The following is a 15,779-nucleotide window of genomic DNA, read 5'->3' as shown; positions in this document are numbered from 1 at the left end:
CTGGTGTCTCTGGGCCTGTGCCAAGGGCCCAGGCCCTTCCCTTGTCAAGCCCTAGTGGACAGCTGGCCATGAGGCCCCTTGCCCACCCGTCTTACCTCGCATTCATAGTGTCCCAGGTCATCCTTGCCAGCTGCTCTGACCACAAGCACCAGCAGGCCGCTGCGGGGCTCACTCAGCATCTGGTACTTGTTGCCCGCAGTCAGCAGGGCCCCATCTTTGTACCACCTAGAACCCGTCCCAAGAGTCCATGAGGCAGGGTGTGACATTCCCTGTGCTGCAGACCCGCTGCCCTGGCCCAGATTCTACAGTCCTTGGTGAACCCACCCTGTGGATGTCCACATCCAGCTTGGCCATGCTATCTTGTGGCAGAGGCCCCATGCCCAGTGGGTCTCAGCCCCACAATGCCCTCTCTTCAGTGATCAGACAGTCACTGTGCCCAGCCCCGTACAGCTGCACAACCCTTGTGTTGCAGACAAGAGCCTGAAGCCCCTCCCCTGCTGCCCCACCATGTGCTGGCCCACCTGGTCTGAGGGTGTGGGGCGCCTTCAATGGTGCAGGTGAGCTGGGCATCCTCTCCCTCCACAAAGGGCGAGGCCCGGACCTTGTTCACAAACCGTGGGGGGACTGCAGGGTGGAGAGAGACAGGGAGCCACTCTGATGGAGCTGGGGGTGTCTGAGCCCCCACATTCCTTCCTGAGCCCTAAGTGAGCCCATGACCACATAGGGCTTCCACCCCCACATGCCTGCCTGCCTGCCCTTCCCTCCCACCCACACCCAGTCCCTCATCACAGCAAGCAGAGGGATGGAGGGCCCTTCCACCCATCCACCAGAGCCACGTGGTGGGCTTGGTCAGGGTGTCTCCCTGCCCCACGGGCCTCCAGGCTCACCTTGCACCAGGATCTTTCCCAGGGTGCTGGCACTGCCAGCGGCACTGGCCGCAAAGCACATGTACTGGCCAGAGTCGACCCCAGTCAGGTTGTCCAAGATGAGGGTGCAGGAGCCATCTGGGTCTTCGATGAGGATGTGGTGAGGGTCCACTTCCACTGGCTTCCCATCTAGAAGGGAGGAGTGAGGGCTGTCGTCGAGCAGGGACCTTGTAAGCCTGCCCCGGTGGATGAGAGGCTGGGGCTGGCCTGCACCTCTCTGGGTCTGTCTCTGTTTCTCTCTCTTTCTCTCTGGTGTGGCCCAGACCTCTGTCTCTGTGTCTCTATGTCCACCTTGGACATTAGCTAGAGGCAGGGCCAGGTGGAAAGACCTGAACCTGACAGAAGACATCCACATGGACAGCTAAGTCCGTGGTAGCCCCACCACCCCAGTGTGACTCCCTGCGGACCTCCCATGTGCTGATCATGCCCAGCTCCCTGGCTATGGGCCCATTCTCACTCAATCCCACCAAGCCTACAGCTACATAATCCACTGCCTAACACCCCTTCCCTCCCACCCACACCTGGTCCCTCATCACAGCATGCAGAGGGATGGAGGGCCCTTCTACCCATCCAATCTGCAGGGGGCTTCGAGAAGGAACTCAGATTTCCATGGCTCTGCTGGACACAGGCACCAGGACACCCAGTTGTGGACAGGGACCTCTGGGTGCCATGGCGATAATGTCTGCATCTGAACTCTGGCCTGAAACTGCGTGTGACTCTGAGTTCACACATGGTGGACCCTTAGCACCAGCCTTCTGCTCAGGGGGAGCCAGGCATCCTGCTGGTCTTCCTGAGGCCACTAGTGCAATGTGCCCTTGTTGACCCAGGGGCTGCTGCAAGTGGCATGGCCATTTGGTTTGACAGTTAACCAGCTAAGCTGGGACAGCTCCACGCAAAGACCTGGCAGTAGAGCGTGGACGCCACACCCCAACTTCCCAGCCTTTGCGTGGCTGGCAGAGGAAGTGCCAGGCCTTGCTATAACACAGAGGCGGCCAAGGTAATGAGAAGATGAATCGCAACTTGATGGCCTTGTATGGCCAGCAGAAATGGCCAAAGGGAGCTGGCCGCTAGAGTGATCACCACCAGCTCTATCCACTTGCTGCCCCCGTGGCCCCAGGTGGTAGGCACATACATAGGTCATGCAAGCCCAGCAGCTCTGGATGGAGTGGCTCTGAATGGGGTGCCCTGGGAGCGCTGCCCTCCTGAGAGGTGGGGTCCGGCAGAACTGAAATCAGTCACTGAGGGCACTGACTTGGGAAGGGATGGGTGCTGGTCTCCAGAGGTCAGCAAGCTGCTATAAAAGCCAGCCTGGTCCTGAGCCCCTCTCTTCCTGTCACTGCAACTGCTCCTTTCCCCTGGCAAGACTCCCACGAAGTCATGAGGCCACCAAGGGGAACCCCACCAGATGGCACCATGCCCTTTGGACTTTCAATCTGCAAACAATCTCTTCACTTTATAAGTAACCCAGACTCAGGTGTCTTGTTGGCACATCAGGAAACAGACCAAGACACGTCGCACGTTCCTGAGACAGACCGTTTCTCGGCTAGAGCCCTTGATGAGTGAAGCGTCCCCTGGGTCTGGGACTTATCCCCTGCCAGACATGGCTGTCAGATACCACTTTTGAAAATCGGCTCTCAGCATGCAGTGGGGCTTTGGAGGAAACCAGATGCCCAACCCAGTGAGGCCTTGTGATCTTCCACTCAGGGATAGGCCAATAGGACTCCCTGAGGAACAAGAGATAAGGGCTGCCCAGCCGCATTCATCAAAAGGAAGAGAGCTTCCTGAATGAGTGGATGTCCCCCAAGGGCAGGGTGGGCTCCGCTCTCCACTCCACTCCCTGATGCAAGGCAACTGACTCCATGAGAATCTGGATCCAAGGGTCTCCACTCATGGGCTTGGGTTCGCATGGTCTAGCTAAACTGAAGCCCACTGACATGGCAGCTTGCTAGCCTCATCACCCAGGAAAGGGAAGCTGGACTCATTCATTGTTTTGGGGGCTGGCCAGAGCTCTGGGCACTCCTGGGCCCTCTCTGCCTGGCCGCCCTTCCTCGCTAGCTTCCTGGGGTCCCTCCCATCTCTCTGGCTTGCCGCCCCTTCACTTATGTTCCTCACCTCTCTGACTCTGTGAATCCCAGATCCCAAGCCTTGAAGCCTGAACCTCATCTCTTCACACTCATTCCACATTCAAACTGACCTCAGTCTCTCTCTCTCTCTCTCTCTCTCTCTCTCATCAGGGATTGAACCCAAGGGCCTGAATCACATCCCCAGCCCTTTCTACATTTTATTTAGAGACAGGGTCTTACTAAGTTGCTTAGGGCCTTGCTAGGTTTCTGAGGCTGCTTTAAACTTGCATCCTCCTGTCTCAGTCTCCTGAGCTGCTGGAATTGTTTTGAGGGCTGTGCACTAGACCTGACCCATAGTTTCAGACACACTGTATGCCAAGGACCTGCCTGCCATCTCTCACCTCCAGCCAGACATCTCTCCTAAGCTCTAGATTTATTCTCAAGCTATCCCCTCCATAACCACCTGGAGCCCAATGGGCACCTGGATTCTTCAAAACCTCACAAATCTGGGTTTCTTTCCTCCCTGCCCAGCTCAGGATGTACCAGCCTGCCTCCCTGTGGGTCTGCCCCACCTCTGTGAATAGGACCAGTGGCCTCTGCTGTCCACAACCCCTGTGCTGCTCCCTGGATGCCATCTCTCTTCCACACACCCCATGCAACCCATCAGCAAATCTGGCTGGCTCTGCCTTCAAAATGCATCCAGGATGCAACCATGGCCACCACCAACATGATGCCATGTCCCTAAGCAGGCCCTTGGCACTACAGCCAAGGTGACAGATGACAGATCTGAACCATGCCCCCTGCTGCTCACAAGACCATGAGGTTTCCATGTAGTCAATGCTCCGTGCTGCCCAAAGGAATCATGTTGATCCCTGGCACCAGCAAGGTGCCTCGGGACCCGAGAACAGTCTGCCAGGGAAGAGCCTCGGATTTTCTGGAACCTTGGGCCACAACAGATGGGCTAGCCTAGGGGTTTGTGGCTCAGGGCCAGACTGGACACTCTATTTTACAATGGCATTCATGGAAGAGGCTCTGGCCCATGCTAGCCTCTACACCAACTAGGAGATTCCTGGTGGGTGACCCGTGCCATACTGGCATCTATGCCAATGAGGAGACTCTTAGTAGGTGACCTGGGCCACACCAGCATCTATGCCAACAATGAGATTCCTGGGGGGATTCTCAGGCCATTCTGTGTCTATGCCATTGAGGAGATCCCTAGTAGGTGACCCAGGCCATGCCAGTGTCTATGCCAACGACGAGATTCCTAGTAGGTAACCCAGGCCATGCCAGTGTCTATGCCAATGATGAGATTCCTAGTAGGTGACCCAGGCCATGCTGTGTCTACACCAATGAACAGATTCCTGGAGGATGCTCCAGGCCACGAAGGCTTCTATGCCAATGATGAGATTCCTGGTGGGTGACCAGGGCAATGCTGGCATCTCTACCAATAATGAGATTCCTGATGGATGCTCTAGGCCAAGCCAGCATCTACGCCAACAAGATTCCTAGTAGGTGACCCAGGCCATGCTGGCATCTATGCCAATGACAAAATTCCTGTGGGTGACCTGGGCCATGCTGGTGTCTACACCTTTGACGAGATTCCCAGTGGATGACTAGGGCCACGCTGGTGTCTATGGCAATAACGAGATTCCTGGGCCACACTGGCATCTACACCAATGAGGAGATTCCTGATGGATGACCCAGGCCACACTGGCGTCTACACTAACAATGAGCTTCCTAGTGGAGCTCCATGTTGTCTTCTATGCTAATGTGAGATTCATAGTGGGCTTCAGGCCATTAATCTTGACTTCAGGAGGACTAGAGCCTGAGGTCAGCCACATGAGCGGTCAGCCATGCAGGTCTGACAGAGTTCCAGTGACAAATGCTGACGTCAAGTCTCATTAAGCCTCCTGGTTGGCATAGGTCTGTTTGGGTTCTCAGGTGTCACTGGGAGGAGAAGGTGCTCTTCCTCACTGCACTGGGAGCGGGAGGCTGGCAGCTCATAAGTGGTGACATTGGACCCTCCCGAAGTGCTCTTCTTTTTTCTCAGGGGCTGCAGTCTTGTCTTTATGCTAACCCTGAGCATAATAGCTCTGAACTCCAAGACCTTCTGGTGAATCACTGAACCTGAAGGCAACCTTGGGGACCAGTGAACTGGACGTCAGAAGTGAGAGTGGTCTCAGGACCCCAAGCCTATGGTGGTGCAGGAAGTGAGGATGGTCTCAGGACCCCAATCCTGTGGCAGTGTCAATTGAGACAGGCCTGGGAGACACCTGACCTCCCTTGACCTTGGCAGCTCCCATCCCTGAGCCATGTAAGGCCTGTGCTCCGTGACCCTGAAGGTGCAGTGTGATCAGCACCCTTCCTGGCCCATTAAGCTCACAGGCCTCTCCTGCACCCAGGTGCCTGCCTGTGGCCCCCTCTGTGGTCCTGGTGCTCTCTCGGCTGCCCTCAGGCATGTCTGTCTCGGCCCTGTGCTGACTCCTCACCCTGCTCATTCCCCAGGGTGGCCATGGCACCACCTGTTCACTGTCCATCCCCAGGATGTTTGCCCTTGAACAGGCCTGGACTGTCTCTTGTTCCCCATGCCCAGCCCACTGACCAGACCCCATGCTGTCCTCAGCCCCCGTGCGGCCCACCCCTGGTGGGGGTTCCTGTGAAGGATCAGTCTGTAGGCCCTGGCAGGTACCTTTGTACCAGCTGACAATAGGCTTGGGTGTGCCAGCTTTACAGTTTCCCCCAGCTCAGCCGTGTAGTCAGCCAGTTCCTCTTCAAATTCCGGAGGACCTGAGGACACATGTGGGGGTCTGAGGACTCTGAGGGTGGGATGTCAGGCCTATGTCCCCTGGGTGCACCCTGGCAAATTGCCCCCAACAACAGCAGTGGCCCCACATCCAAGGGCCTGGTTACTGACTAAGCTGGGTGTGGCTGCACGAGGCAGGGACAGACCAAGGTGCAAGACCATCACACCCAAACATGACCTGGTCAGATACCCCAAGTCTGGAGCTATGCCGTGTCCCCACTACATCCCTTTGTGTCCCCCATTTGAGTTAGGATCAGCTCAACACCTGCTCTGGGGCTCCCTGGGAGGCCAAAGCCACCAGTCCCTCAGCTAGATCTGAACAAGGGGAGAACCAAGCCACCAGTGCAAAAAACAACCCATGCCCACGTGCCCGGCCTGGGTGCAGCCCTCTGGGCATCTAAGTGATGTTCAGGTCCCCACCCCAGCACAGCACCAGGGACACTCACGCCACACAGGCAGGGCCAGGCGCTGCTGGATGCCGCTGATCTCCTTCACCCAGGAGTGCTTGATGATGACTGTGCGCGCCTGCAGCAGGTACTTGCGCACAGAGTCCTCCCGCTCATGCCACACCTCGAAGGCACGGTCGTCTCCTTCCACCTGGTCGTTCAAGTCGATGCTGCTTAACTGTTGAGGGGTGCAACATTAGTGGGAGGACAGAGCTAAGCATCCCCAGACAGACAGGGTCCAGTAGGGCCATGCCCAGGTCACCCCAGAACAATGGCAAGTTCTGCTCCAGTGGCCACCCTGGAGCCCAGGAACAGGGAAACCTCCACTGGCCTGCATGACACCCCCAGCCCCTGGCACCACAGACCTTCATCATATTCCGGAACACATAGCTGAAGGTGTCGGTGCGCGAGTCTCGTCGGGGCTTGCAGATCACCAGGTGGTTCCGAAACAGGAAGACATGGCGATTGTGGCCCTTCCAAGGCATGCGGGCCCCTGGTGCGCCCTCCCACACAATGAAGTGGCCCTGGGGTATGAGTAGATGTGGTTGGACTGTGGTTGCCTGGCCCCATCCCTGGGCGCAGACCCCAGGGTCATCTATGAGCCCAGCACCCACAAAAGCCACACCCCACCACATGGCAGCAGACGCAAGTCCCCCCACCTGGCGGATGGGCTCCCCCAGGGCCTCCAGGGTGCCGGGGTAGTTCTCCATGAGGGACACATGCAGCTTGTTCTCAGCACGCTGGGGCAGCGCTGACACGACTGCGTAGGCCTGCTCCAGAAGGGCGCAGTTCTGCCGGTTCCGGGCCTTGTTGCGGATCAGCTCCTGAGGCGGACCAAGGGTCAGGACCCAGACGGCTTCAGCCCCAAGGCCTGGCCTGGATATTCAAGGCTGGGGCAGGACAGGGCTTCCCACCTTGAGCAGAGCCTGGTACTTCTGCACCCACTCCACCGGCTGCTCCAGGTAGTGCTGCAGTGGGGGTGGGGGTGGCTGCGAGGGGTCCCCAGCGGACAGCATTTCCTCAGCGCATTTCTGTAGGCACCACAGGGCGGGTTTCGGGCAAGAAAGCACAGCCCCAGTTAGGGCATCCTGACAGTAGAGGACATCTCAGGGGCACTCTCACACCTGGCCCTGAACCTGGACAATGGCTGTGTTACCATCTAGCCGGAGGCATGCACAGAACTTGGGCAGTGAAGTGGCCAGCCCAGGAGCACAGAGCTACAAGGCTCAAGGGGCCCTGGGGACTGTGGGGGAAGAAATTAGGGAATATGAACTAAGGCCATGAGCACAGACAAGGGCTAAGCCTCAGGGGACTTTCAGGTCAGTGAGTTTTCTGGTGGGAGTCAAGGCCAGCACTAGGCCTGGGAGCAGCCAGGGAGGAGCCCGGTGGCCAACTCCATGGAGCCAGGCACAGGCACCTTGTAGAACTCCTGGACGGGCGTGCTGACAACCACAGACTCTGCCTGCACACGGCCCACCAGGAACTCCAGGTACTTCTCAAAGGCTTCCTGGTTCTTGATGAAGCACATGGCCACATCGTCATCTGTGTCACAGCGCTGCAGGTCCTGCAAGAAGCTGCCACAGAGAGGGACAGGGTCAGGGACAGGGTCAGGCACAGCTCATAGCCCAGTCCTGGGCCCTCTCCTTGAGAGGCTATGGTTCTTGCCCAGGAGTGGGTTCTGGGCCTGTGAGATTGAGTATACTAAGCTGGGTGTGCAGACACGTGGGCACGTACAGAAGTGCATGGGTATGTACACTTGCCCACGAGTGTGCAGATGTGTAGTATGTGAGCATGTATATGTGGGTACATGCATGTACATGTGCACGTGTGTGGGTGCATGTGTGCATGCATGTGACTGTGCATGTATACACAAGTGTGCAGATGTGACCATGCATGTGTGGCATGTGTGTATAATATGTGTGCATGTGTTTGCCTGAATGTGTCTGTGGATGTGCACATGGCACACACATGCACTCAAATGCTTGTGTGAGTGTGCAAGAGTGCACGTGCATGGAGATCAGCATGCATGTGAGTGCACATATCTATGTGTATCCAGCATGTATGCACATTTTTGTACAGGATTCACATATGTATGTGTGCACACATGTACACTATGTGCACACACATATCAAGCACATGTGCACGCACATTTGAGGCTGGGTGCGTGAGCATATGTGGTGTGCACATGGGACTTCCCATGTGCCCGTGTACATTCATGTGCATGCACATGGGCCTGTGTGAGTGCTCATGGGTGGCAGGTATTCTGCAGCCTTCAACCCATATGGCGAGCGTCTGTCACTGGGGCATCACACAAGTGGGATGTGCCCATGGGTAAATCGAGTTCCTACCCCAGCTGCTGAGTGTCACCCTCCACGAGGCCTGACCCACAGCTGTGCGTGCACCTCACATGCATGTGTGTGGCCTTGCCTACCTGCTGTGGAAGCGACTGATGTCCTGCACATTGCGAAAAATGACTGCCTTCTGGCTGGCCACGGCTGCTGGTGCTCGGGGAGCACGGTCCAGTTGCTGTATGTAGTGGCTTTGGAGGAACTGAAGCTCACCCACGAAGGTCTGCTCTGAGCTCAGCAGCTCCTGGATGACAGAGCTGGCGGAAGAGTGGCATCAGGGGGTGCCCAGCAGCTGCCCTGCTCCCACTGTCCCTAGTCTCCACATGGGGACTAGGGACACATGGAGAGCTTGCTCCCTTGCACTGCAGTTAAACGGGGTTCCTGTGATCAGGAGCCTGTCACCAAGCTTCAGAAAGTGGGTAGGTGGTGGAGCAAGGGCACCACTTCTTCCCCAGGAAGCCCTCCCGCACGAGGCTCTGGGAGGGCACAGCTGCAGACACCAGGGGCAGGACCGTGACCTAAGGAGGCTCACACAGCTTCAGCAAGCACAGGTCCCCCATGAAGAAGCAGGGCAGAACGCCAGCTGGCCCTTGAGGCCCAGCAGCCAGCTGTGGCTCCACCCTCAACCCTCCCCAACACATACCTCAGCCTGGTCTTGTACTCATCCTCGGACACGGCCTCGGGGAATTCGGGGGCCTCACTGGGCCCCCACTCAGGAGACAGCTGTTGAGAAACAGGAGTTTGTCCCAGGGCACCAGTTTGTTCCACCTCCTCTGTGGCCACCGGGCTCCTGTCCCTTACTTCCAGGGTTCTCTGGCGAAGGGCCAGGATCCCAGGGCCTTGGCACCCTCCCCCAGCTCCGGACTACCATACCTTGAGCCTCTTGTCCAGGTAGGCTGGTGACACCCAGCCTTGCCTGGAGGGGCTGGACTTGGTGGGCTTGGTGCGCACAAGCCAGCGCAGCGGGTGGGCTGAGTCCAAGACCTCCACATACTGGCCTTCCCGCAGTGTGATGACATCCTGCTCAGCCCCCAGGGGTAGGTGGTCGGCCGTGGCCACGTAGATATCAAAGATCTGATAAAGAGAAATGGGCCTAAATCCTGGGGCCAGAGGGGTGAGGCCTGCCAAGGCCCCCCATGGCCCCCCACCTCTGAGGAGGGAGAGGTTCTCCCAACCCCCTAAAACCCCCAAGAGCACAGAGGGGAGGGTGCTGAGTCCAGGGGCCGAGGAGGTACCCAGTCCAGGGCCACAGGGCAGGAGCCCCCAGGGTCACTCTGCACAGATGGCAGTGAGAGGGCTGGCTCCTGCCCACGTGGATGGGCGCCTAGACTGTGGTTGCTCACAGCGCCTTGCTGCCCACTGCCCCCTGCAACCCAAGAGGTGGTGGGCTCTGGAGGCAAAGGTGCACTCTCCACAGATGGCAGTGAGAGGGACATCAGAGGTAGTGCTCTGCAGGAACCCACGTGCAGAGACCCTGCCCTCTGCTCCAACCTCTGGTGTCCCTTGGTGTCTCTGGGGGTGATGCCCCTCCCTTGGTAGCACCAGGCCCTTGCAGCCTCCCATCGTCTCTTCAGCCCTGTTCCCAAGGGTCCCAGCCCACCCACCTCTCCTCGGGAGTCCCCATCCTCTGACTCCGAGGATGACTCCTGGACGCTGGAAGAGGGCCGCGACCGGCCATGCCGGGGGGAGGCAGACGGAGTCTTGGACTCCTCATCACTGTCACCTCCAGGCACCTGCAGCTTGGCTGGGTGAACACAAGGGTTGTGATGTCCCTGGAAGGCTGTCCCCCTACTGCCTACCACCCAGCCAGTCTCCAGGGCTCCCAGGCGCAGAGTCCTAGCTAGGCCCCATGCGAGGACACAGGGTCCCAGCCTCCCCTGGGGACCCTGGATGCCCATCCTGGCCCCCTCACCCTGTGTGATCTTGGCCGACACCATCTCAGTGATCTGGGAGGTGAGTTTCTGTAGGAATTCCTCTGTGCCCACCTTAGCGAGGGACAGGTGGCCATGGGCCTCCTCAGCTACCAGGGCCTCCCCTGGGGGAACAAACGCAACACTGTGGGGTCATGCTTCCCCCAAAAGTTCACTGCAATTCTCCTAGGGGCTGACGGTGAGCAGGAGGCCAGGCCCTGGCAGGGAGACCATGAGGTGGTGCCAGCAGGAAGAGACCAGTGAGGTCAGCAGGATGCAGAGCCTGTGACCAGGGATGAGAATGAAGGGAGCGGGTCTGGACAGAAGAGGCAGCAAGTGGCCAGAGAACGGCAAGCACAGCTAAGAGGCAGCAGGTGGCAGGCAGGGCTACAGGCAGATGGTGAGGGAGCTGAGGACAGCGCTGGGCAGGGTCCAGCCTGGCATCAGGCTTGAGGCGGGGTTGGGGCTGTGGGGGCCGAGGTGACTTTGTGGCTCTTCTTAACATCTGGAACCCAAACCTCCACATAGCCCACTGGGCCTGGGCCCCCTGACCACAGAGGTCAGAACAGCTCTGACTCCAACCAGAGCTGGGAGCTGGCCATGAGAGGGCAGGGACCTGCCCAGAGCCCAGGCTGCTCAGGTCCAAAGGGCGGCACCCCCTGCACCCAACCCGGACATACCTTTCCTCTGCCCAGCAAGGCCGGTGAGACCAGCAGACTCTGACATCTGTGCTGAGATGGCTTGGGTGGTCCTGAGGGGAGGAGGGGTGTCCTGCAAGCCCAGCTTGGACCCACCACTCTGCTCCCCACAGAGGGGGCCTAGGGGCCAGGACACCACAATCAAGGGCTCCACACCAGACGGGGCCCATAAAAACTTCATTTTACAGTGTGGAGAAGCTGCACAGGGAAGGGGGTGGCCACCCACAGGGCTACACCACCCTAGCCCCCTGGGTAAGTCAGTCAGGGCACCCACTCACCCCTGTAGGAAGGTAGAAATGAGAGCCTCCTTCATCTTCTCCTGCTCCTCCTCCTTGGGCACTGTCCAGAGATCCAGGGGAGCTGTCAGGACCAGTCCTGTACTCCGACACCTTGAGTCCTGGGCTGGGACCCCTACCCAGGACATCTAGACCACCCTGGGGGCCCTGCCTGCACTGTCCCTAAGAAGCCCTGGCAAGGGTCTATGCCTAAGCCCACCTCCCTGTCCACTCTCAGCACTTGGTCACCCATGGGGTTGGGGGACAGGCCTGCCCTCCAAGCACCATCCCTCAGAGGGGCTGAACAGAGGGCTCTGGGCAGGGCCCGCAGGCCATCTGTACACCATGCAGGCAGAGCTGAGGTTCCAGGCCAAACTGGCCTGCACCACTGGGCCCAGACTGCTCTTGGGCTCTGCAGGAGAAGGATCACAGGTGGGTGAAGGCCATACATCCCAAGCTGGTTCCTCACCACACCCAGGCTCCCTACTCACGGCCTGAGACATGCAGGCTGGCAGAGCAGAGGGCCTGGCCAGCGGCGTTGGTGGCAATGCACGTGTAGGTGCCCTGGTGTTGCCGGCCCACATCTAGCAGGACCAGGCTGTGCTGCTGGGCAGAGCTGGCCATAGTGTAGCCTGGGGTGTTGGGGCCAATCCACAGAACGCCTCTCTCGGCCTCCTCCTTGAGCCAGTGTATGGTGGGGGCTGGGCATCCTGTGGGCAGGAGAGGGCTCAGTGGGTACACAGTCCCACTGGCTATGGGCCTCCAGAAGAGGGTGCTTGGCCAGAGTGATATGAGGGGTGGAGCAGGAGGCCATGCAGGGTGGCATGGGTGGCCTGTGGGAGGGTGGCATGGGCGACCCATGGGAGGGTGGCATGGGGGCCCTGGGGGGGTGCTCTTTCTCCGGGGAGTGAGGATGCCCACCTTCCACCTTCGCCGAGAATGTGATGCTGGAGCCCCTCTTCACTTTCTTGGGGGTGAACCTCTCCAGGATGTGGGGTGGCACCAACTGCTCACACACATCTGGGAGAGCAAGGACAGCCATGGGGACACCCGGCACCCCTCCTTCAGCTCCCATGTCCTGATGTCCTTGTTCTGGGAACCCCAGGTAGTTCTCTGCGGCCTGTGCCTGTGGCCCCAGAGAGCCCTCTTCCTGCACCTCCACCACTACCAGGCCCAGGGCTGGTCCACTCTGGCCTCATGCCCACAATCCACCCAGCCTCTGTCTGCCCACAGGGCCATCTCACCTGATGCTGACTTCTCTTCTGGTTCATCAGGACCTGAAAAGTGCAGAGGGAGTCAGATGTGCAGCACGGACAGATTCCCTTGCTTCCCTACACGTGGGAAGGTCCTGGTCCTACTGCCCAGTGGGGGGACCTGGGCATGGCCCCACCCATGGTCAAAGGTCCATTACCCTGCCTGAAACCTTGGCCAAGAGGCCAAAGAACTCACACTCCAGTGTACATCCGTGTGACATCCCCACCCTCCCTGTGCCCACTGGGAGTCTGGGGCCCTGCCTGGAACCACATGGGCACTGGGAGATGGCAGTTGGGGCTCCACCCTGAGAGGCAGGAGGAGGACCCAGCAACAGTCTATCCGCAGGACCAGTATGGGTCAAACTGGGAGTCAGCTGTCAGTGCTCAGAACGTTTGGGAAAATAAGGACACAGGAGTTTTCTTGTCAGAGCTGCCACTGGGGCTTTGTGCGGGTCTGCTGGGCCCAGTGTTCATCTGCTTCCCCCAAGAGCCTGCTCATCACTCAGGGTGTCCAAGCCCCACTGGGCACCCGCTCCTGTGGGGCAATTCTGCCATCTGTGCCACTGTGCATAGGGGCAATGGGCTGGGCCCAGCCTGATGGGGCCTGGCATGCAGTACATGTGGCACTGCTCACTCCTTCAGGGCACACACCTCGGACCAGCAGCCGGGCAGATGAGTAGGCAGCACCAACAGCATTGCTGATATAGGCCGCATACTGGCCAGCGTCCTCCCGGGTGACAGAGACGATCTCCAGGGTGTGCAGTGTCTTCTTGTCAGCCATGCGAATGTGGGCTGATGTAGACAGGGGCTGGCCGTCTTTGAACCAGTACAATCTGGGGACTGGGTAGCCTACCCCATGGAGGAGAGTGGTCAGCACAGGACCATTCTCAATGGGCACTATACTCTTTCGATGGGAGACAGACAAAGGCCCAGAAAAGAGGTTGCTCAGAGGCCAGCCAGCCTCTGGTGTGGGGGTGGGGTGGCAGCCTCCTGTTGCCCAGCAGCAGGCACACATGACCTCCTGACCTCCACTGGTCAGGCCCTTCCCATGTGTAACCAACGGGAGACAGCTCCTGGCCTCCCTCCAGCTACGGTGCCCACTCCCCAGCACCCTACCTTTCACCTTGAGCTGAAATTTGGCCAGGCATGTACCAGGGGCCACCTGGAGGTCCCTCAGCTCCTCCACCACCTGGGGCAGCTGCCCCTCATCTGATTCGGTTCCCTCTTGCTCCCGGCTGGCAAAAAAGACAAATAAGGGGGTAGCCATAAAGTGGAGCAGGCTGAGGGTCCAGGCGGGAGGGCCCACGGGGTGAAGGTCAGAGGTGGATGGGTTTGAGGTTCCCTGTCTGCTGAGTGGAGGGGCAGAGGGACAGAAACGGCCAGGGTCTGACTGAAAGCTGCAGGCTTGGGAAAGTCAATCTAAGCCACCCAGCCCAGATCACCACTTCCCGGGAGGCCCTGGGCCGCTGTCTGTGTGGCCCCACCTAGACAGGTATCCCTGGGCACTGAAGTAGGATGAGGTCTCCGTGGCGTCTGCGGCAGTGTCGTAGTCTGTGCTGGTCACTGGGGAGGAAAAGTGAGTGGAGGAGGCTCAGGACTTTGGGATTTCAGGGGGACGCGCCCTCCTGGGCCTGCCCACCCCTGCTGTTCCCAGCCTCGTTCTTCCACACCCATAACTAACTGCAAGCCTCTTAGGCCCAGCACAAAACGTCATATGACCTGAGTCTCCAGGAACAGCAGACAGGGACAGTGGCAGAACCTTCTGGTTCCATCCTACCAGGGCACGAGAGGTTGGAGACACAAGCCTCAAAACCAAGAGAAAGAGACTTGGATTTCTGACCAAGAAGGGGCAACAAGCTGGACTTCCACCACTGTGGGCCAAGCGAGAGTCCCCAGAGTGCCCATGCTGAGACACTACCCCAGCAGGATGGTTGGGAGGTGTGGCCCTGGGCCTAGGGCCAGTGGGAGCTGAATGGCAGCTGAGACCCCTGGCCCTTCTTGCCACGTTCTCAGTGACGTTCAGGTAAAATTGGGGGACTTTAAAAGATTTCTTAGACAACAAAATGGAAGAAAATAGTCTTTTACAAATGGTGTTGAGCAAGAGTGAACTTGAAGCCTTACCTCACACTCACAAATTCCCCCCAAGGGAATCAAAGACCTCAACTTAAGAGCTACCACCAAGTTTCCAGAAGAAAGCACACATGTGAGTCTTTATGACTCACATTCAGGCAGCACTTGCATAAGTGTGGCGAAGCCCAAGCAGTCAAGAAAGAGCAGAGACCCTAGCCTTCATCAGGCCAGACACGGTGCCCCCAAGTACATGGCCAAGAAAGGGAAAGACCGAGGTCATGCCTCTGATGCAGTCAGGAATCAGGAACACGTGAAGAGCTCTTTCAGCTCTGGAAGGAGACCAGCCATCAGTGCCCACCATGCCACAGCTCCAAGCATGCCTGTATGCAGGGGAGCCTCCACCACGACCCCACACACACCAGCAGCAGTTCTGTGGCCAGGGCACCTGCCAGCTGCATGTCCTCTAGCCCAGCTCAGCTCTGACCCTGTTTGCCTGGGGACAGGTCAGGCCCCAAGACAACCTGCTTCAGCGGCTAGTCAGAAGCCCAGGCTCCTCGCTGGGGTGGACCCAGTGGATATAAATCAGGACCCATGGTCTCCCTGGGGCAGGGTTAACCTGCCAGGGCAGCTCACAGAGCCAACCAAGGGTCCTGTTGCCTAGGCTGAAGGTGACTTAAGGACACCTCAGGAGCAGCCAGATGTGAGATCATGTCGGGCAAGCTGTGGTGGGCACAGCCCCTGCCAGCACCTCTGTTTCCATCAGGCCGAAGTTCCCTGAGGCCCACAGCCTGGGCACCCTACTCCAGCTATGTCACATGCCATCCTCAGTGGATGGGGTGGGGCCCTTTCCAGGCTTCCTGTCAAAGCTTGGTCTTCCTGGACAGCCTGCCCACCAAGGCTACAGGAACCCTGCAAGAGTCACCTCATTAGAACAACAGAAACCCTCAACACCCAGGAGATCCCAGGCCCATGAGCACCATCAGGAAT

At 58.6% G+C, this 15,779-nt stretch overlaps 1 protein-coding gene across 1 annotated transcript in view; it reads right to left on the bottom strand.

Annotated features, from left to right (window-relative positions):
* Positions 1-521: 521 nt before the first annotated feature.
* Positions 522-15,779, bottom strand: part of LOC308632040 (obscurin-like) — a gene marked incomplete at its 5' end in the record, with an annotated part of 33,015 nt that continues 17,757 nt past the window's right edge. The window contains 21 exons of the mRNA XM_081263694.1: positions 522-624; positions 888-1,055; positions 5,679-5,776; positions 6,239-6,416; positions 6,604-6,762; positions 6,898-7,062; positions 7,153-7,269; positions 7,656-7,812; positions 8,670-8,843; positions 9,230-9,309; positions 9,460-9,660; positions 10,191-10,330; positions 10,499-10,621; positions 11,177-11,247; positions 11,473-11,533; positions 11,961-12,179; positions 12,391-12,489; positions 12,714-12,746; positions 13,374-13,571; positions 13,839-13,957; positions 14,207-14,285. Of these exons, the coding sequence (XP_081119820.1) occupies positions 972-1,055; positions 5,679-5,776; positions 6,239-6,416; positions 6,604-6,762; positions 6,898-7,062; positions 7,153-7,269; positions 7,656-7,812; positions 8,670-8,843; positions 9,230-9,309; positions 9,460-9,660; positions 10,191-10,330; positions 10,499-10,621; positions 11,177-11,247; positions 11,473-11,533; positions 11,961-12,179; positions 12,391-12,489; positions 12,714-12,746; positions 13,374-13,571; positions 13,839-13,957; positions 14,207-14,285 (2,555 nt within the window). The 3' untranslated portion in view covers positions 522-624; positions 888-971. The remainder of the gene's footprint in view (positions 625-887; positions 1,056-5,678; positions 5,777-6,238; positions 6,417-6,603; positions 6,763-6,897; positions 7,063-7,152; positions 7,270-7,655; positions 7,813-8,669; positions 8,844-9,229; positions 9,310-9,459; positions 9,661-10,190; positions 10,331-10,498; positions 10,622-11,176; positions 11,248-11,472; positions 11,534-11,960; positions 12,180-12,390; positions 12,490-12,713; positions 12,747-13,373; positions 13,572-13,838; positions 13,958-14,206; positions 14,286-15,779) is intronic.

This window comes from Spermophilus citellus (assembly GCF_964194105.1).
Source record: "Spermophilus citellus genome assembly, chromosome: 12".
In the NCBI taxonomy this organism is placed as follows: Eukaryota; Metazoa; Chordata; class Mammalia; order Rodentia; family Sciuridae; genus Spermophilus; species Spermophilus citellus.
This window is presented reverse-complemented; position numbering and strand designations above follow the sequence as displayed.